Source organism: Alosa pseudoharengus, unplaced genomic scaffold (genome assembly GCF_046254945.1).
Source record: "Alosa pseudoharengus isolate Yale_2024_CS ecotype anadromous, Long Island Sound unplaced genomic scaffold, YU_APseudo_1.1 YU_APseudo_1.1_scf_18, whole genome shotgun sequence".
NCBI lineage: Eukaryota > Metazoa > Chordata > Actinopteri > Clupeiformes > Clupeidae > Alosa > Alosa pseudoharengus.
In genome coordinates this window covers 31,056,345-31,076,583 of record NW_027468650.1, presented here as the reverse complement: position 1 = coordinate 31,076,583, position 20,239 = coordinate 31,056,345, and the positions used below count along the sequence as shown (strand labels likewise).

The 20,239-nt window shown below is 44.1% G+C and overlaps 2 protein-coding genes across 3 annotated transcripts in view; both read right to left on the bottom strand.

Annotated features, from left to right (window-relative positions):
* cunh8orf34 (chromosome unknown C8orf34 homolog) overlaps positions 1-2,833 on the bottom strand; it is a 175,464-nt gene extending 172,631 nt beyond the window's left edge. Inside the window, exon 1 of the mRNA XM_076291170.1 lies at positions 2,765-2,833. Within this exon, the coding sequence (XP_076147285.1) occupies positions 2,765-2,833 (69 nt within the window). The remainder of the gene's footprint in view (positions 1-2,764) is intronic.
* A 1,431-nt stretch (positions 2,834-4,264) lies between these two features.
* prex2 (phosphatidylinositol-3,4,5-trisphosphate-dependent Rac exchange factor 2) overlaps positions 4,265-20,239 on the bottom strand; it is a 140,742-nt gene continuing 124,767 nt past the window's right edge. For both annotated transcript variants that reach the window (XM_076290911.1, XM_076290912.1), the window contains exons 38-40: positions 13,085-13,187; positions 7,192-7,259; positions 4,265-5,873 (exon numbers count right to left, since the gene is read on the bottom strand). In XM_076290911.1, the coding sequence (XP_076147026.1) occupies positions 5,828-5,873; positions 7,192-7,259; positions 13,085-13,187 (217 nt within the window). In that variant the 3' untranslated portion in view covers positions 4,265-5,827. The remainder of the gene's footprint in view (positions 5,874-7,191; positions 7,260-13,084; positions 13,188-20,239) is intronic.

The following is a 20,239-nucleotide window of genomic DNA, read 5'->3' as shown; positions in this document are numbered from 1 at the left end:
CTCATTTGGAGTCAAGTCCTGATTTGACAAGTACGTTTGTCTGATCTCATAGATGGGAGATGCATGCCTGATCAGAGACAGATCCGAGAAGCTGTCAGTTGCCTTCTGGGATAATAAAGTCTCACGATGACATCTGCACTCATTTACCTAATATCCTGGCACTTTGTCATATTGAATAGATTTATCACCAGTGCTTATGTAACAGCAGCCAACAGGTACAGTAGCAGCGCTACACGTAAATAAAGCACTAAGCTACATTTACTCAAAGGTCTCCTGCTGCAATGAGGCTTGATTGTTGGTCCTCATCTGCAGGTTGCTTTAGATAGAAATCTGCCACATGAGTAAATGTGAAATGCAAATGTGCACGTCTTTAAAAATACAACATGAACAAGACAATCTTCAACAATTCAGTGAGGAAATTGCATTCTCTCATGTCATCTACTCGTACAGTCTTTAATCAGATATAGCCTTGCACTTAACCAGTGTTGAAAGTTAGGCAACCTCCTTGAGTTCAAAGACGACCCAGATTAGGAGATCTCCAATGATTTGATCTCACTCTACCATCAAATGCACCACCACGCATGCATATTACATGTAGCCTGACCTCAATTTCCAGTTCACATACAGCCAGAGCATTTCTGATGTATGCTCCATTGGAGTCTATTATATTGAGCTGATGTGTTTGAAATGCCTTTGTGTCAAAATGAAAGCAAATGTGTGAGGGAAGAATTAGATGCATAATCCTCATCTGAACTGAGTGTGCCTTGAATGTAGGTCTGATCTCAATTTTTTTTAATGCTGAACACTTCAATAAATAGGCCTATAAATCAAACTGCTTTTCAAATTGTTGTGCTCCTGCAACAGCAGCAAGAATGGCACAAGTGATTCAATTTCATATCTTGTAAAAGCAGATGAGGAGAAAGAAGACATTATTCATGTGACTAACTTATTATGCAAACAGACAAGTTGTTCAGTGGGAAATTAAAAGCTGCTTGCTCGGGGCAGGTGCATCACTGACATTACTTGAACCCTATCTCATTCCGTAAAGAAGAAATCCGTACAAAGGCGTACAACCAGGTGCTTTCATCCCTAGCCAAAGTTAATCTGCAATCTGCTGCCGCGGCGGAACCGCCAGCGAGCGCGCTTCTCGCGTCGCTCCTCTCTCCCACGACCGATGAGACGCTGCGTTCGCTTAGGGGATGATCATGTCAAAGGCAGAGCGGAACGACACGATCGCCGGCTGCCTGACAGCGTGACGGGGCCAGCTTTCATGTGACAGACAAGATCGCGGGCTGCGACGTTACCGCCTGGGCTGCTGTCCATGGTGCTGGTGCGCTCCGCTTTCCGCTATTTGGATCTGCTCTGCTTCAACTTTCTGCCTGTTTAGCATTCATTCTCCGTATACAGGAGCGACCACTGAGGACTTGATACATCAGCAGTTTGGTAGCCTTGCATGGTCCAAAACAGACATGCACAGCAGGCACACAAGATATCTACACACTCTCACTGTGCATATTTTATAATCTCCAATCGTACTACTGCCTATACATCTAGCCTATTCATATAAGCTATTGTAAACACGATCGAAAATACACGATGGAGTAACATAAAAATGCAAATTAAACCGTATTTGATACCCATCTATTCACTTCAGGAACCATCTAGTGAAATATGTCAGTATCTGGTTATGCCACCTGTAACAAAGTACAGTCCAATTTTGAATCAAAACGGTAGTGTATGAGAGACACAGTGTATTTATCTTTCAAAGTCAAAAACGTGCCCTTTTACTCCACATACAACAGTTGACACTGTATGGCACAGGAACAATAAACCACATCAGGGACAGTGAACTCTTAAATGCCTGGCAACAAAGCTATCAACTCCCTTGAAACACAAACGTCCCTGCTGTTTTCATGGTAGCCTCGGTCATTAAGACTACAGGTCCATGTGGTTATGGTCAGCATGTTTGCATGACGCTTTGTTTAGGCTATATGAGTTACAAATGCAGAAGCATTTTTGTTCTCATTTTCAGAGGGGGTAAAACGTATTATGTGTGTTGGCTCTTAATGAATCAGGCTGCTTGCTGGGGAATCAAATAGGCTATAGTAGGCTAGATAATGCGAGGCCAGAATTTTTTTGTCTTGCAAGTCGGAGTGATCCTGTTTGTCATATGAAATCAAACAGAAGTAGCCTGCATCTTAACACTGTCCACTTTGAAATCTTACACATACACCTACATTTTATTCCGACTAAACAGAGTAGCCTACTGGTAGTCGATTAAGCTTGTGTAAAGAAACGTGAGATTCTCACGAGTCCAGTCAGCACGTTACCTCAATTTACCTTGCCTGTCAAACTCGGCACATTCCCGGATCAACCAAAAACCATGCGTCTGTGATAGTAGGACACTGACATAAATGGCTAACAGGTATGTAACTTAAACTTAATTAGCTGCTGCCGAGCTGTAAAAGTAAAATCAATAGATTATTCAGAATACTAGTGGCACTGTCACAGGTTCTGAATTTCATTGCAGCTGAAACGGCGAACTTCGGGGATGGTCGAATGAGCTCAAAATACCGCATACCCCGTTTCTTAGAGCACAGGCTATATAGATATTGTGGTGCAAAAGCGACAACAGTGATATCTGCCTTGACCAAATTCGGATTTGCAGTCTTAATGCCGCAAACCGGCAGGCTAAAATTCTGCTGGTCTTCAGTGTAATGTTACAGACTGCAAATACAAAACTGACCCATGGATAACAGCTTACCTCAAACAAAGGTCCGATTTTGTTTTTCTCCAGGTAGGACTGAATTCTCGACTGCTGTTGAGACGCCATGAAGAAACTGTATATATTTTATAAAACGTTACGGAACATGAAAACATTGACAGAAGCCGTTGTGCACAAGCTTGCTCACAAAACGATTAAGCTACGAATCGACAGGCTACTATATAAACTAATTGACAGGATGTCAAGAGCGAAAAGTTAGCGCTGCCACAAAGCACATTGTTGAAAGTACCATTCAGGGCTTCTCGTGTCTTGGTTACTACTGAACGGGACCATCCCCTCTCGCTCTCGATGGAGTGGCTCCTAGCGACGGAGTCTCTCTTAAAGCCAATGGTGAGGATGGTTGTTTAATCGTGATTGGAAATCACCTGCCCATTGGCTTGCACTGTAGATAGAAAACGTCCTCTGGTGTTTACGTGGGCTTGTTTGGAGGCAAGCCTAGCTTCTGAGCGCTGTTTGTGTTAATATGGTCTTTGCCCTTCACTAATGGCTCCTCCTGCAAATTGTTTAATAAACTTTAATTAAACAGTGTGTCTGACACAGTGGCGAGATAGTGGGACAGTTGTCGAGAAGTCTCTTCAGTCGTTGCAAGAATCCACTAACATATTCTTAAACCAGGGTGTTTTTCCTGGTAAAGGGAGTTAAAAGATCAGAACTGAGAGTTACATGATCCCCATAGAACCATATCTCTCCCACCAGTAAAAAACAAAGGTGTCTGAAAGCTTGACTTCAGTGTCTGATGTTTCAAATGCTGTTCTAAAGAACAAAGAACATCTTCCTGCTGCAGGCTCAGCTTAAAAAAATAACATCCTCCCCCATATGCATACATCCATTCCTCACACACACACACACACACACACCTTGATCAAGAACATCAATATCAAGGAGACGCACATGTTTCCAAGAAATAAAAAGTCTATCTGCAGGTGGAACATCCTGCTTAGGTAGTGTTGTTGGATGATGACTGCGCATTTATACCAGCTGGGAATGGCAGAGCTGCGAGGGACTGTTTTTGTGCCCACTGTTACATAGCTGCCTAGTAATGTGCCTGCACCACAGGCCTCTGCCAAGGAGAAGAAGGCTGAATGGATAACTTTCTATTCAGTTTACAGCTGCATCTGTTTCAATGTCAAGGCAAGGTGACTGTGGAAGGGTTTGCGCTCCCCAAAGACAAAGTTTGTGAACAGAAACATGGGAATTTAGGGGCAGCCGTGGCCTACTGGTTAGCGCTTCGGTCTTGGTTGCCGGTTCGAACCCTGACCAATAGGAACGGCTGAAGTGCCCTTGAGCAAGGCACCTAAGCCCTCACTGCTCCTCGGGCGCTGCTGTAGCAGGCAGCTCACTGCGTCGGGATTAGTGTGTGCTTCACCTCACTGTGTGCTGAGTGTGTTTCATTTGGATAAATGCAGAGACCAAATTTCCCTCACGGGATCAAAAGAGTATATATACTTATACTTTGAATAACAGGGACACACAAGACATTTTCTATGGACAAGACCAATTTAATTAAAATGAATAACTACAGTATAAGACAGTGTACTTCAAAAAGCATGTAGCAAAAAAAGAAACATTTCAAACGCTTCAAGCTGAAAAAAAGGAATACATTTTGAATAGGATATGTTTTGTAGTGAGTAAATCTAATGAACAAAATAAATTACTGTCATTTTCTGTCAAAATTCAGCTACGAGTTGTATATTTTTACAGTTGTATCTTTACATTATTCGCTGTTTTGATGTATTTGCTCTTGAACACAAATTAGAAGTGACTATGTAAAACAGATATTTAATGACAATCTAAAAAAGACAAGAACGGTCTTCAGACAGAACTTCAGAATATAGAATACAATGACACAGATGGAATATTTTCATGATTCATATTGTCGCCCATATATCCTGATAAGTTTTCAATGTCTACAGTTGCATAGAGATAAATGACTTCCTTAATGATGCTTAGTAACACTCAAGTAATACCTAGATATTGTAGAAATGTGATTCTCCTGAGTACTGTATGTATGTGTTTACTTTATATGATATGTGTATACATATATTTATATATAAAATCTACTTACATGAGCTTGACATTGACAATGTTTAGAGAGTTACAACACTGATGACTTACCCCTTAAAAATTCTCATCTTACCAACAAACTTCACTTACACACAAAGATCATACACTTGGCAATTCCTCAACTGCCCTCTTGTCTAGGATCATTAGACAGGTCATACTTCCTCAAGCCACACGCCGTCAACATACATAGCTTAATATACCGTTACGTTACTTCACTCTTCAACAATGTATAAAAATATATATGGTAGGTAAGCAAGCAAAACATCAGCCCCACTCTCACAAGTAAAAGTACAAACCAAGGCACATTATGACATCTCACTCATACATCTTTTACAAACATTCAATTTTTCTTTTCAAATATGCATCTACTCAGTTGGTGGAGTAATAGCTAATGGACTAAGGCACTGAGACATGATCTTTTAGCGAAACAAAAAAAAAAGAAAGAAAGAAAAGAAAAATTGCCAGTACATAACTGAACAAATGCTTCAGCAGACAAGCACTTCTGCCTGGGACCTCTCCACATGCGTAGTGACATCCACACAGAGAAAATAAAACCTCTCTATTCAAAAGAGCCTCTTACGGGTCTCCAGCATACTCAAATCATTTCCTGTCTTCCACAGCTGTTTTGAGGGGGGTTTGGCTACATGAACTACATGAGTGTATGTTTTTGTATTGGAAAAAGGCCAAATAACAATGAGATGCACTGCAATGTAGCTTGACAGAGAAAACGGACACAGACACAACTTCCACATAGCAGCTGTGGTGCTCCACATGTAAGCATGTAGACTGGACTGGGGCTGGAGACAGAGTTCAGGCAGCAAGGGAGAAGGAAGAGAGGAAGGCGAGAGAGAGAGAGAGGGAGGGAGAGAGAGGGAGGGAAAAGGGCATAGAAAGACAGGAAGAGGGAGAGGGAGAGGTATGTGTCTGTATGGGGCAGGACAAAAATGAGATCCAGCTCTGCCCAGGACGCGAGAGGGTTCATGGGTCACCATCTGGGGGCGGTGGCTGGCAAAGCTTATACAATCTGTTGAGAGAAAACACACACATACACACACACACAGGGAAGAGGTTTAGAGGTACTGTAGTACTGTAGCACTGTAGCCTCCAATATGTTTTAAAAACAATTTCTTCAACAGACAACCTGTGCACATTCTACCTTCAGTGACATTTTGGTTTCATTTCTTATCATCGCTATTTCTGTTTATGCCTTGTCACCATGCCAACCATGTCTCTTCCATCTGTCTGTCCACACTGCACACATCTCTCTCTCTCTCTCCTGTGCTCATTTATTTCTTTCCTTCCATCCCTCCCTCCCTCCCTCTCTTTCCCTCCTTCCATCCCTCCCTCTCCCTCTCTCTCTGCTTCCACCCCTCCCTCTCTCTCTCTCCTCCTCTCTCAGGGTGCATTGATCTACTGCTACCCTGTCTGTGTCTTGCAGTCACTCATGCCAATTACGGCCCCAAAACCACGGAGACTGCAGTCACTTTCAGCTGCCCGGCTGATGACGCCTGCGCTTTAGAATTGTGTTTGTCAATTCCACTAAGAGGCCGGAGAGGGGCTGATTGTCACTGGGAGTCTCTATGTTTAAGTTCACAACAGCTCAAAACGTGGTCTGAAGGCACGTAAATATCCCTCATTTGTAGCATGTGTGTGTGTGTGTGTGTGTGTGTGTGGGGTGGGGTGGGGGGGGGAGGGGGTGAATGAGTGAGTGAGTGTGTGTGTCTGGCTGAGGCAATGTTGGGGTTTAGAAAATAACACCCTTGCAAAGAGGATCAGCCATTCTTTTTCTAGTTTAAAGGCTAAGAGAATTACACTTGTTAGAATAGGTGCATATGGGATTCCACGTATTCATTCAAACAGAGAGCTGGTTTCACACATCAGAATTTAATCTATTCTTGGCCTCAGTAGCATTCTGAATTGATTTTTAGCCCTTTTCTGCATAATTATGACTAAGGATGGATCTGAGGGGTGAAAATGAAGGACAAATCTCCTAACTCAATGGCGTCTAAGAATTCCCTGTACTGTAGTATACAAAAATGTGTAAGTAAATTGGATAATTACAAATTACAATTTTCAAAAATCGATTTAATCCTGAATTAGGACAAATGACTTCTGGCCAGTAACACAGGTCATATCACAAAACATAATACCTATCCAGATTCCATTACAAGCGGAATAAAAAAAAAACACATTTGCTCTACATCTGTCTTCCTAATTGAGCCCATTTCACACAGGACATGATGAAATGTAGCTGTTTCACTCTTCATGTCAGACTCTCTATTTGGTGTGTAGTGGACAGAGAAGGCAGAGGAGGAGGCTGGAAACCCCTTCATTCTGGTTACCTTGGCACAGTGGACGGGGTGCGGTCTCTCACTCCCAAGTTCTTGGCGGAGTTCTGCACTCTGGCTCCCTAAAATAAAGAAGACATACTGTAACTATGATTTACTTTCCAGGCCGTCAGAAGCACAGGAACACCATGGATGGAGCTGACACCTCCTCATAAGAGGAGGACATAGAGACGAAGACGTAAGAATTGGACCGCTGAGAGGGTGGATAGCGGAGAAACAGCTTTTGCTGTCCGCCCAACACACACACACACACACACACACACACACACACACACACACACACACACACACACACACACACACACACACACACACACACACACATGCACACGCACAGCTGTGCAATAGAATTGAGCTGTTAAAAAAAAAGGGGAAAAACGAAACACAAGGCAAAGGCATCAGAGAAGCAGCAGACCCCACAGACACAGAACGGAGATGCAGAAAGGAGCAATGGATACCGCAGAATGGAACAGTGCGAGCATGACGTTAAGCTCGGATTACATATTCACAATGACATAACCGACAAGTACAGAGGGGGGGATGAAAGCTAATTGCTTTTCTAGTTCCATTTTCCAGCTGACATTAGCCAAAGTGACAGAGAGGGCTTTATGTGCTTTTAAATCCCCACCCAGCTGAATCTGGCAACCCTCAGTGCGCTGCCTCACAGTGTTTGGGAGAAAGCAGTGTGTACAGTTAGGAAGGTTCTGGAGCCTTCCATTCAATAGATGCGGTAATTTATGTGTGTCATTTTTTTAAGGTTCAGTTTTGTTTTAGTTTTACATTACAGAGCACAGGACGAGGTCCTGAGGACTCTTATTGTCAGTCAACTGGATCAACCCCTTTTGGGTGAAAATGTAGCAGAGTCTGTGCCGTAAATGAAAACGTGTGCTGACACTTCTTTGGCTCACAGGCAGAACTTATGAGCTAGCTTCCAAACAGTCTCAGAAGTAGTTTGTGAGCACTGGCCTTGTCAAGTTGCTAAATCAGCCTGTTCCTGGGCATAAATTCCAGGCCAGTGTGTGTGTGTGTTTGCGTGTGCCGGTCCAGGAGGTTACGCCAACTTCCGGTGAATGAGCTATGGCAGCCCCTTCACCCCTTTAGTCAATTCATCAGACCCAACCAGAAATATTTCCTCAAAGATTTTACCCCCACCCCTCTCCAACAGAACACAATTCTTTGGGGAGGGGGGGTGTGGGGAGGGGGGGTGCTGGGGTGAGAGTGAGAGTGACACATGGCCACCTGTGCTGAGTCTGAGGGGAGAGAAAAACATAAATTCTGAACGCTCCTCGAGCATTAACCGCTTCTATAAATAACCCGCGGCGTCGAGAGGAAAAAAGGTCTTCCGCATCAGCAAACGGCTCCTGCTCCGAGAGAGCGGGTGCCAGGCCAGGCGTCCGTTTGTCCGAGTCTGTTTGGGTTTGGGTCGGAACCAGAAACACCTGCTCTTCTTGCTGATCTGGTTGCAAGAGATTGGAACTGGAAGGTTCTCTTGGGACTATTCGGGTATGCAACAATTTAAGGTTGAACTGGGGCGGATTTTTGAGACTCAAAAGGCACTCGATATCCATTACCTTTCCAGTTATACACAAATATACTTTCCCATACCTATTTTTACAGTAAACCTTTTGTTTACACTCAAAGGCAGTCTAGTATAGAATATCTAGTACTAAAAAGGACATAAATACACACACACTGTGACTGTGAAAAGAAATTGAAGCCCCTCTTTTGAGTGGGTGGTCTACCTGGTTATGCCGACTTCAATTCGACACACACAGTTAAGGGTAAGACAGAGAGACTGGCAGAGTGGTCGACTCCGTATCAGAGTGTTCACTAAGTGCCTCAAAGTCAGACTTCTATCTCCTTGTTTAGAAATGGGGGGTGGGGATAGCATCAGCAATTAGATGATGGGTATCAGAGCCATCCATCCAAATCTCTCAAAGTGTTCCTCTGGATGCCCTCTCCCTCACTAAAGGACAGGAGGGGACATGAGCACGGTCACTTACACCATGAATGGCACTCGAGGCTTCACTTGTGTGTGTGTAAGATCCGCTACTAAAAGCTTTAGTAGTACACTTAAGAGGCACAGCACCTGTTTTTTAAGTCAAGGTTTGCCATGTTTCATGCTGCACACTTCACTGGAGGTGCTTATGAAATATTCAGTCTACACACTCACACAAGCTGACAGGATCCGTGGCCTTTGGAGGGTTCAGGAAACGACCTCTTCACAGACGTTCTCCCTAACAGACTATTTCTGCCTAACACACCTCCACACGCCTGGTGCATCTGTCACTTCGAACACGTTTACAAATCAAATAAAAACGCAGGCAAAGGAAAATGCCACTATTGGCCTATTCATCACTGCCCAGGCCTGCTGGGAAGGGTGGGCGTGCATTTATGATGGATGGTGTCTTTTAGACTGAACGGCGTGTCACCGAAGCGTTTTTGTGAATGAATTAAAGCTTGGTCAGGAGGAGCTGTAGTAGCAACCGCCATCCATATTTATGAAAGAACAGCTGAGCCCCGAGACTAACACCATGTCCAAAGGTCTGACTATTGCACAAAACTGAACGTTCCCTGGGCACACTGAATATGTTAAATAAGCACTTCTGCAATCATGTCTTTCTTTCAATGAAACCATTTCACCACAAGTGACAGGAGAAAATAGAAACAGGACGTCTGACAAAAGCTCTGTCCAAAACACTGTGTCGTGTTGCGCTGTACAGCACTGTGTCATGTCATGGCCAGTTAGGTCATTGTAATCGAAAACAAATCAACTACTTTTTCTTGCTGGCATCGTATGCAGTTAGGACAGAGATCCACGGCAGCAGATCCTCTCACCAGCCTACTGCCTACCAGACAGAAGCCGACAACTCTTGGATGGATCTGGTGCAATCCCGGGCCAGATGTGACCCAGACCTGGTCCTAGACTGGTATGGGTCTGCGTACTCATCAAGTGAAACACTGGAGGTTCATAAACGGTTAGGGATGCACCGAATCCAGATTTTTGGGGTTCGGCCGAATACCGAATCCACTGGTTAAGATTCTGCCGAATCCGAAACCGAATCCTACTCCATCCTCAGTCCATTAACACAGTAAGCACATTTATGAAGTAAATAACATCCACAGCAGTGTATATTTAATTTTATTTTAACTGTAAAAAAAGGCAACATTAGGCCAGGATGACTATTTTGACAATTAGGCCATCTCAAGATCCAACCAATAGCCTATACAAAATATGAGTCTTAATCCCATAAAGTACAAAGTACAAACCAAAGTGCAACCAAGTAGGCTACAAACCAAAATCTTTCAGTTTTCACCAAAGTGCAACAATGCAAATAAAAGTTTTTTTTTAAATCAAAATGTTTGGTGACTAGCTAATGGTTGGCTATTGAACAATTACTCAAAAAACTGCTGTTGTTTTGGTTGGAACAGCTAAACTACGATTAACAGTAGCCAAATATAACACAAAATTGTAGGCCTAATCACACACCTATAACCGTAACCTGTAGGCTAACCTCAACCTCTTACATGAAATGAATGTTCCCTTTCAGGAAAACAAGACGCTCGGCATTAAGAGGTGACAGCCGGATGCACAACTCGTATTCTTTCGAATGTTTCATACGCAAATGTTTTAACAGCGGCGATGTTATGTACTGTTTAGGGTCCTTACCACCACGAGACAAAACGGCATTGCAAATTGAACATGTAGCTCGACTAGAATCACCTTCTTTGGACTGAAAGTACTGCCAAACAACACTTTTTCTGCTCACGAGTTCCATTTTCACTTTCTCACTCACACAGCCTGAGCTACTGCATTCGAACGGGCCACCTACGTAAACACCTTCCTATAATCAACGGCGGCGTCATGACGTCGACCAGCGTAGCGCGCATAGTGTAAGCGTAGGGTTCGGTTCGGTGGGGGAAAATTCTAAGGTTCGGCAGAAACCGAACCCCGTCAAAAAATCCAATATTCGGCCGAATCCGAAACCGAATCCTGGATTCGGTGCATCCCTATAAACGGTGCCATGTGTGCGCCGTCCGTCCCAGGGATGAAGGCGCTGACCCGCTGATTATTGACACACCATTGGCTTGCACAACTGCTCCACCGAGCAGCGAGCCGTGCAGTGTGAACATGGCCTCGCCTTACAGTCTCACACTTGCAATGTACAGCCGGTTATCTATCCAACTAGACTCCTAATTATGAAATGCCCCTTAGCATCGAAATCTGACATTTTGTGTCACATTAGTGAAAAGTGAAAAATGTTCGAAAATCCAACTTGAAAAGTATGAACTTGTAGCAGACCAGGGCTGTAATTGTTACAGAGTGCTTTCTGGGCTGGGGACTCATATTTTCCACCAAGTTGTCAGTCGTAATACATCACTCCATTCATAATGTATGAATGTCAGACCACCCATCTACTGCTTACGTATAATTTATGTCAGTGAAGGGATGGTGGATCACATCACACGTGATGTTTTGCAGTGCTGCTGGCTCAGGGCGCTGCGACTTCTTAAAACTGACAAGCTGAGCAAGCCCCCTGAGTGCTGCGGGTGCTCGGTACTCATGGGAAACGGAGTTTTAATGACGAGTGAACATCGCCTCCCTCATGGCTGCTATCTGAATGAGAGACCTTCCATCAAGGGCGAGGTGCTCATCATGGGCTGCACTCTACCTGGCAAGTGGCCATCCCTCTCCTTATGAGTGTGTGTGTCTGTGTGTGTGTGTGTGTGTGTGTATGTGAAAGAGAGAAAGAGAAAGAGAGACTGTGTGTATGTGTGTGTGTGCGTTTATTAACATTTATACTATGGCAGTGTGTGTTTGTATGCAAGGCAGGCTGTGTTCCCACTACAGCATGAAGAACACACTCAGGCAGAAGGAGAGGTGTGTGTGTGTGTGTGTGTGTGTGTGTGTGTGTGTGTGTGTATTTGAGTGTGGGTGGGTATGGGTCTTTCTCTCTCTCCCTCTTCAGACCCAAAGGTAGAGCGACAACGTTAATGAAAGCAGGGAAAGTAAGGCTTTGTTGGAACTTTTCTTTCCTCCAGGAGCAAGCTAAGTGGCAGCTGTAATGCTGAGGGCCGGAGGGATAATCAAAGAGAGAGAAGGCACAGGCACCACGTTACACAGACTGTGACTAATAGAAAAGGAATTTTAACCCAGCAGTGGGCTTGTTTTGAAGGAGAAATGATTACTATTTGGTTTGTCAAAATAAATACAGCGTTTCAGTACACAATCCATGTTTTCACAAAGGTAAGGGATGCTAATTAGGTCAGTAGACACAAAGGTAAGGGATGCTAATTAGGTCAGTAGACACAAAGGTAAGGGATGCTAATTAGGTCAGTAGACACAAAGGTAAGGGATACTAATTAGGTCAGTAGACAGAGCCAAACAAGTGGTGGTGATGAAGAGAAAATTGTTTTTTGGCTCAAGGTTTACACTGGCATTGATTCCTCTGCTGGAATTTGACTATTTACTATTTATTAAGGTTCTGAATCATTTAAAATGTAATGCAAAATTCAATAATCTTTTATTAATACTGTATGCACGCAAAGAGCTCATCACATTTCATCATTTCAAAAAGCAAAATCAAGAATATTCAAAGAAAACAAAAGTATAATTTTGTGTTTCACATCACTTCAAAACTTCTTTACTGAATAAGGACAAATAATAGGACAAAATCAGTATGAATATGTCAGTGAGTGATTATACTTGTGCATTTATATATGTGTATGTGAATACAGATAACATGCCTTTATCTGTCCCTAATGTTTGTGACAGAATTGCTATTTATCAGTCAATGAGTTTTGGAATGTTCAATATTTTTTAGCCATGTGTATTTTTGGCATGTGTGTGTTTTGGAACATAAATAAATGTCACTGCGCTCTTTACCTGTTTCCTCATGACGTCGGTGGCTTGCATGATGCAACGTGGGGGGAGGCCATGGTTACGGGCCAGTAGGATTGCTTGCTCCAGCGTCACACTCAGGGTGCACCTGATGGACAACAGACAAGGTCAAAGGTCACCAATCAAACTTGTGTATTCTTTTCATTGTCATGGAAAATTGAATATGGTTTTGTCAAAAGACACACCTCATGTGACTTTATAAATGTGCTTGTGATATTTTAGAGCTTTTTTCAGACCAAAAATCAAACACAGTATGAAGAAAAAGGGGAGAACGTCAACACTCAACCTTGAATGTAAGTAGTAAACAGGCAGGCTGACCACAACAACACACAGCCAAGTTCAGTTAGCTCATCTGTCAACACACTAGCTTAATCTCTAAGTCCTGTGCTTCATCTCAGTCAATCAGTCAGGTTCACAAGAGGAGAGGAAGAAGAAGAGTGATAGAAATGGGGAGGAGGAAGAGGAGACAGACACACAGACACACTACCATCCATCTCCACCGCCTGACTCAGGGCTTTGCTCAGTCTATCCACCAGCTCACCCATCAGTCCGACCCATCCAGCCGCAACGCATCGCCGCCCTCTCCTCATAAGCTAGAGAACATATGTCTGCTCTTCCCTCCTCCATTTATATTCCAGTGCACGTCCAGGCCAGCGGGCACACTGCCCACACACGCCTGCCCAGCTGCCTGGGCACGCTGTGTCACCGGCGGAACGTCGGCTTTATCAGAATGGGGAGTGACAGATGCTGCAGTGTAGCCACGGAGTCCGCCATGACACAGGACTCGCGGGAGGAGATTAAGTTCTGAGTGTGGCCCCCGCATCCAGAGATGAAATATTCGGCTGCGGCTGCAGAAAGTCAAAGTCTTGAGGAGGTCGGGAAGTCAAAGTTTTGTTGCGCTTGAGAAAGTAAAACTCTTGTCGTGCTTACACAAGTCAGTACTGTCGTGTCTGAAAAGTGATGTTTTGTTGTTTAGCAAGTGAAAGTCTTGCCGTGTAAAGAAAGAGACAGTCTTGTGTTTACAAAGTGAAAATTCTTGTTACGTCTACAAATTGAAAGAGTATCTTTGTTACACCGATGCCTTGAATCAGCCAAATCCTTCCATTATGTCTCCTTCCAGCTCCTACTAATTAACAAATGATAACTCCCCCAGGCTCCAAAAAAAAAAAAAAAACTTTACATTCCACCAAAGGCCCCATCAGTAAACTTTGAATGATCTTTTCTGTTTGACAAGCAGATAAATCATGCTTGAAGATCCACTTCTCATTGCCGAGTCGATACGCTTGCCTCTCTTTTTCTCTCCCAGCTCAATACAGACAATAAACAGAGGGGCGATCAGCCTGCTCTGTGCATAACTCACTCAGCATACACAGCTACTGTTCATTACCATATCACAACAGACTGCTCTACTGATTAAGGGTTTTATCAGGCATGAAATATTGAGCGCGTAAGCCTCGTCCAAATAGCTTGGGGAGTAGGAAGGGGGAGGAGATCGGCACTGAGGGCGATTGGTCTTCACTGGGCATCCTAACAGTGTGAGTGAAGCGCGTCCTTTACAGAGAGGTGTGTCCAGGGACATGGATCCAACATGCCAGCAACTCAATCAACCTGAGAGCTTCAGCTCATCACTGTGACAAAGTCATTCATGTGTGTGTGTGTGTGTGTGTGTGTGTGTGTCTGTGTGTGTGTGAGAGAGAGAGTGTTTGTTAGTGATTGTATGTTGTGTGTGTGTGTCTGTGTATGTGTGTGTGTGTGTGTGTGTGTATAAAAGAGAGAAAGAGAAAGAGAGCGTGTGTGTGTGTGTGTGTGTGTGTGTGTGTGTGTGCAGAGGTATTCCATTTCATCTTTGAACAGGATAAAAGGGCCGGGCCCCTTTAGCAGGCTTGCATTGAGACTGCAGTCAAGTGTTGTTTTATGGTGAATATCACACAGATCAATCACGCCATCAATGCTGGCCACATCCTGCCAACACAAGATATGTATCCTCGCTGATAAATAGGAGGGAACCCTTGAAGGTAAACTACTAAGTGAGGAAATGTTTCACACTCTTCTTTTTTCAAAAGTGGAGACTATGCTAAAATGTCTCTCTGTTTTAATCATGTCACCAGGAAATACAAACAGAGTGTGCATTGGGGTAAAAACCATACTTTTGATTTATAATGCATGAAGGGGGAAAACAAAACTACTGGAAAACTTTATCATGCCTTGCAAATTTCCGCTGCAGTTCTGACAGTTTGACTGTGAGTCAATGCGAGTGGGTTTGGTGTGCTTCGTACATTTAACTTCAAGGACGTCCATGTCAGCGTGTGGCACAGGCTTAACGCCCTGTCTTTACAATGACTGCAGAGGTGTGGTGGCTTGATTCATGGCCTTTTGAAACACACCCCCTGTCACACACACACACGTGCACACACACACACACACAAACACGTGCGCACACACACACACACACACACACTTACTCACTCAGTCACTCACACAGACACTTACACTTCCTCGCCACATACATCTTGCTGCAGAAGATTCATAACCCCTTGTCAAGGGCACGGACTGACCTTTTTATGATAACAACCTGCGGAGTGCAATCGATGCCACACTTTTACGAGGAGGCACCCTGCCGTAACAGCTCTCGCTCACACACTCACAGCGAACCTCCGCAGTACGACTGGCCGCCGAGTTCGACTGCTATTCCCTCTCCCCTCCACTCATCCGCTAATTGATATCTACTCAGTTCTGAAGAGGCACTCAATTACAGCGCCGCCTGAGCACCGGAGTGACTGATAACAGTGCAGGTAGGGAGACGCTAGCGGAGGAGAGGCGCTAGGCGCTAATCTCTTCTGTGGGAAGCCAGGGGGAATTAGGAAATAGACGCAGCAGGCAGGCGGGGAAAATACAGAGCCAAACGGCCCCAGGATTCCCCCCCAGCATAATCTGAATATGTTTAGTGCTCCTCCATAATGCACGTAGAGGAGTGGGGGAGTGTGTGTGTGTGTGTGTGTGCGTGTGTGTGTGTGTGGGGTATTGGCAGAGCTGTTCTGCTTCTCTCAGGGTGATGAAAGGGGGATGAGGTTTAGGAAGAGGGGGGATTTCTGTTACACCCACCCACACACAGACACACTAACACACACAGACAACCACAGAACCACAACCACACACATATACACACATGCATAAAGACACACACAAACACACACACACACATACACACACACACACACACCTTCTCCTCTGATGGACTAGGGAGAGTGAGAAAGAGAGAGTGAGAGATGGAGGGAGAGAGGGGGATGCTTGAGAAAAGTCCCTCTGATTCATTCTGTACATTTAGCCAGACGTGAACCCGATCTGGGCCAGATGCATTTCAAGGTCAGATGCATTATGGGAGAGTGTAGGTGAGCAGAAGAGAATATATGTGTCCTGAGCACCCACGAGTCCCAAAGTTACGAGAACTCCTACTCTACATTTCACATTTCTCATTTTTCTCAACATGTTTATTAAAATTTAGAAGACTTGCTCACTCAAACGGTCTCTCATAACTCAGCTGTTATGAGCTGTTGCCTAACAAAGACACAACCAGTGAATGATAGATGGACAGAAGAAGGTCATTTTATAGCAGCGTTGGGGCCTCACTGCTGCTGCCGAGAGACAATTATCAATTTCATTAAGTGCTGGATTCTGCACACTCGCACTTCTCCTCTCCAGTGTGGCCAGCTACATTCTGTCTCGTTGGCAAACCCTCCATCCTCCAGTCGCCTCTCTAATGGACGACACCGGGCAAGGCCTCTTGGATGAGGAAAACCTGGAAGATGGGACAGTCTCATCAGCAAATGCTGATATCCCAAAGCACAATCTCTCTCTCTCTCATTCTCTTTCTCTCTCTCTCTCATTCTCTCTCCGTCTCATTCTCTTTCTCTTATTAAAACTCACCCTGCCAGGCTAGCTAATCCAATCAATATGGCCGAAAGAACCCAGGCTGATTCTCACATTAGTAATCTCCTGGCTGGGGATGATTCAGTGTATTTTTCTACCCATGGACATGACACAGCCCTTGCTCTCAATTACATTTCTTGGTCTGCCACTACTTAATTTCATTTTCAAATATGCACAGTTAAAAGGGACCCTTGCATTTAATTTATCCATTAACCTTGGGTAATTGAAAGAACCGGGTGGATCACACATTTAATTGGTTTTCCCCTTTTTATCAGGTTTCTGTCAACATCAACCGGTAGACGGAATTTCATAAGATTTCAGAAGAGTTCATTGACCCTCATTGACAATCGGCCCTTTACAAATACCAGGTTTTTCTTTTTAAAAAGCGACCATTTCATATCCAGTTTTCTCTAGATATATTTTTCAGTTTTGTCCATAGGATATTTATTTAAAAAAATATCTTTGTACACACTAGAACGCAAACTACAGCTGATAGTTTCTAAAAGTCAGTTTTTAAAAATATCTGGACAAATGTATACAAGGCTTTAAAGACTTCTTCAACCAGAGTTCACAGAACATAGAACACGGAACATGGATCCTGGAGCAAGGGGGCTGATATCCTTGTCTAGATCATGAAGAGCCACCAGAGACAGGAAAGGAAAGCTGCCTATTAAAGCAACACTAAAGCACTTTTTCTTTGTCGCACGCATGCTATTTGTTTATTTAGCACTGGCTTTGCAAACAACATGTCCACAGACACGGCAGAGTATGTTGCACGATTTAATGAAAGTATGATGTATTGCGACATCAGATGCAAGTCAAATTTGTAGTTTCTTATGTCTCATTCCATCGAACTACAGATCCGCTACCCCATCTGGCAAACTTACATAGTACGGTTATAGCCGATAGAGGGCTGCGAAGCGAATGCAGAAGTGCCGTTCACCCTGTTACGAGTTGATGAACCACTGAAACGATTTTGGAAACATTATATTAAGGTACAAAAAACTCTTTGGTGTTGCTTTAAGAAGGTGTGGGACACAGAGTGTGACAGCGTTTTGAGGAGGCTGAAGACGTCTGTGTTGTTCGGTGGGGGTTAGCGGGGGTCAGGAGGTGTAAACAGGTCCACAAATAACCCTGGACATTGCAGGTGGCAGCACCTGAGCACACCGGGTGCCGCTGACTGAACCGGAGGGTAATTGCGGTGACACACAGCTGAGGGGCTAATGAACAGGCCTGCTGTGGCTGCCTCTGCTTCAGCTGCTGCTGCCTCCGCTCCATCACACACACACACACACACACACACACACACACACACACTCACACACACACACACACACACACACACACACACACACACTCACACACTCACACACTCACACACTCACACACTCAGTCACAGCTTTCCATTAGCCTGCTGCCCACTCCATCCTCTAGGCTCCATCAAAACGCCAATCTAAGACGTATGACTTGTGAGAGTTGCTGTGTGTGTGTGTGTGTGTGTGTGTGTGTGTGTGTTTGTGAGTATAAGGGGGAGGTTTGCGTGTGTATGAATGTGTGTGTGTATCTTTGTTGTATGTGTGTGTGTGTGTGTAGCTTTGTGTGTGGGTCGGTAAGTATGTCATATAGAAAACATGTGAGTGTGAGTGTATGATTGTGAGTGTGAGTGTGAGTATGATTGTGAGTGTGAGTGTGAGTATGAGTATGAGTGTGAGTGTGAGTGTGAGTGTGAGTGTGAGTATGAGTATGAGTGTGAGTGTGAGTATGAGTGTGAGTATGAGTGTGAGTGTGAGTATGAGTGTGAGTATGATTGTGAGTGTGAGTGTGAGTGTGAGTATGATTGTGAGTATGATTGTGAGTGTGAGTGTGAGTGTGAGGGCTGTGCTTTCAATATCGAAATATCAATAAATTGTATCGGCACTTGAACAATATATCGTATATAACTGCAGCCAAATATCGTTCGTTTTTATTAAAGCATTAGGCTGTGCAAAATGTCTATACAGCTGACTATTGTGATATTTATTTGATTATTTGTCTGCTGAATTATGAGTATAATATGATCTGCATATTATTATACTGCCCAGGTGGTGCACAGCAAATGCTGTTTCCAGCTCTATTTCTACATTTTCCGTAAACAGTATTGCAGTTTCGTGACCCATGTATCTCATCATGCGTATCCTATTGTGAGGTCCTTGGCAATACACAGCGCTCTCTGTGTGTGTGTGTGTGTGTGTGTGTGTGTGTGTTGTGTGTGTGTGTGTGTGTGTGTTTGTTTATGTATGTGTATTTATATGCATAAAAGTCTTTTTTATAGTATAGTCATAAGGGGAGGGAGAGAGAAAGAGCAAGAAAGGGAGGGAGGGAGAAAGTAGAGGGGTGCAGAGTATTTCCACAGTGTTAGCAGATAGGGAAGATAGACTGGGTGGCTTAGCTTCAGTCCAGTGATGTGATGAATGGTACTCTGGATGGGGGTGAAATATGTCCCTTCAAACAGCCCATAATGAGAACAGCACAACCTGACAAATAGAGCCAGACTTCCTTCATCTTCAGGAGGAAGCTTCATTCTCCTCAAATAGCCTGAGCCATCCAGAGGCACCATTAATCCATTAATGAGACCATAAAAAGTGTAAGTCATTGGGAGATGAGAGTATTAATAGCAGCTAGTATTAATAAGCGAGGGCTGACGAGGCAGGACTGGGCGGCGGGACATCAGAGGAAATGAACCAACGGAGCTGGGGTCAAAGACAAAGAGAATTGTTCAGAGTCTGACAGGACAAATCCATACAAGAAACGTCAACGTCAGGAACCTGTCAAGGTAGGCAGAGGTAAGACGAGAAAATGGGAAATAACAAAGTGAGGAGGGACGAAGTGATACTGCTAAATGAAACATCAAAAACCAAGTGTTGAGTCAGAGACACAGAGGTGGGAGACAGGGAGAGAGAGAGAGAGAGAGAGAGAGAGAGAGAGAGAGAGACAGAGGGAGAGGGAGAGACAGAGAGAGGGAAATTGAGAGAGTGGTGGGTAGGACAGAGAGGAAGGGATAAAGAGAAAGAGGGGGATAGAGCAAGAAGAGAGACAATCAGGGGATAGAGAGGGTGTGGAGGGAGAGAGAGAGAGATGGAGAGAGCGGGTTATAGCAAAAAGAGAGGCATTTAGGGGATATATAGAGAGATGTTGTTGTTACTGTAGAAATTGTTATGCTGGTTTGCTTGTGTT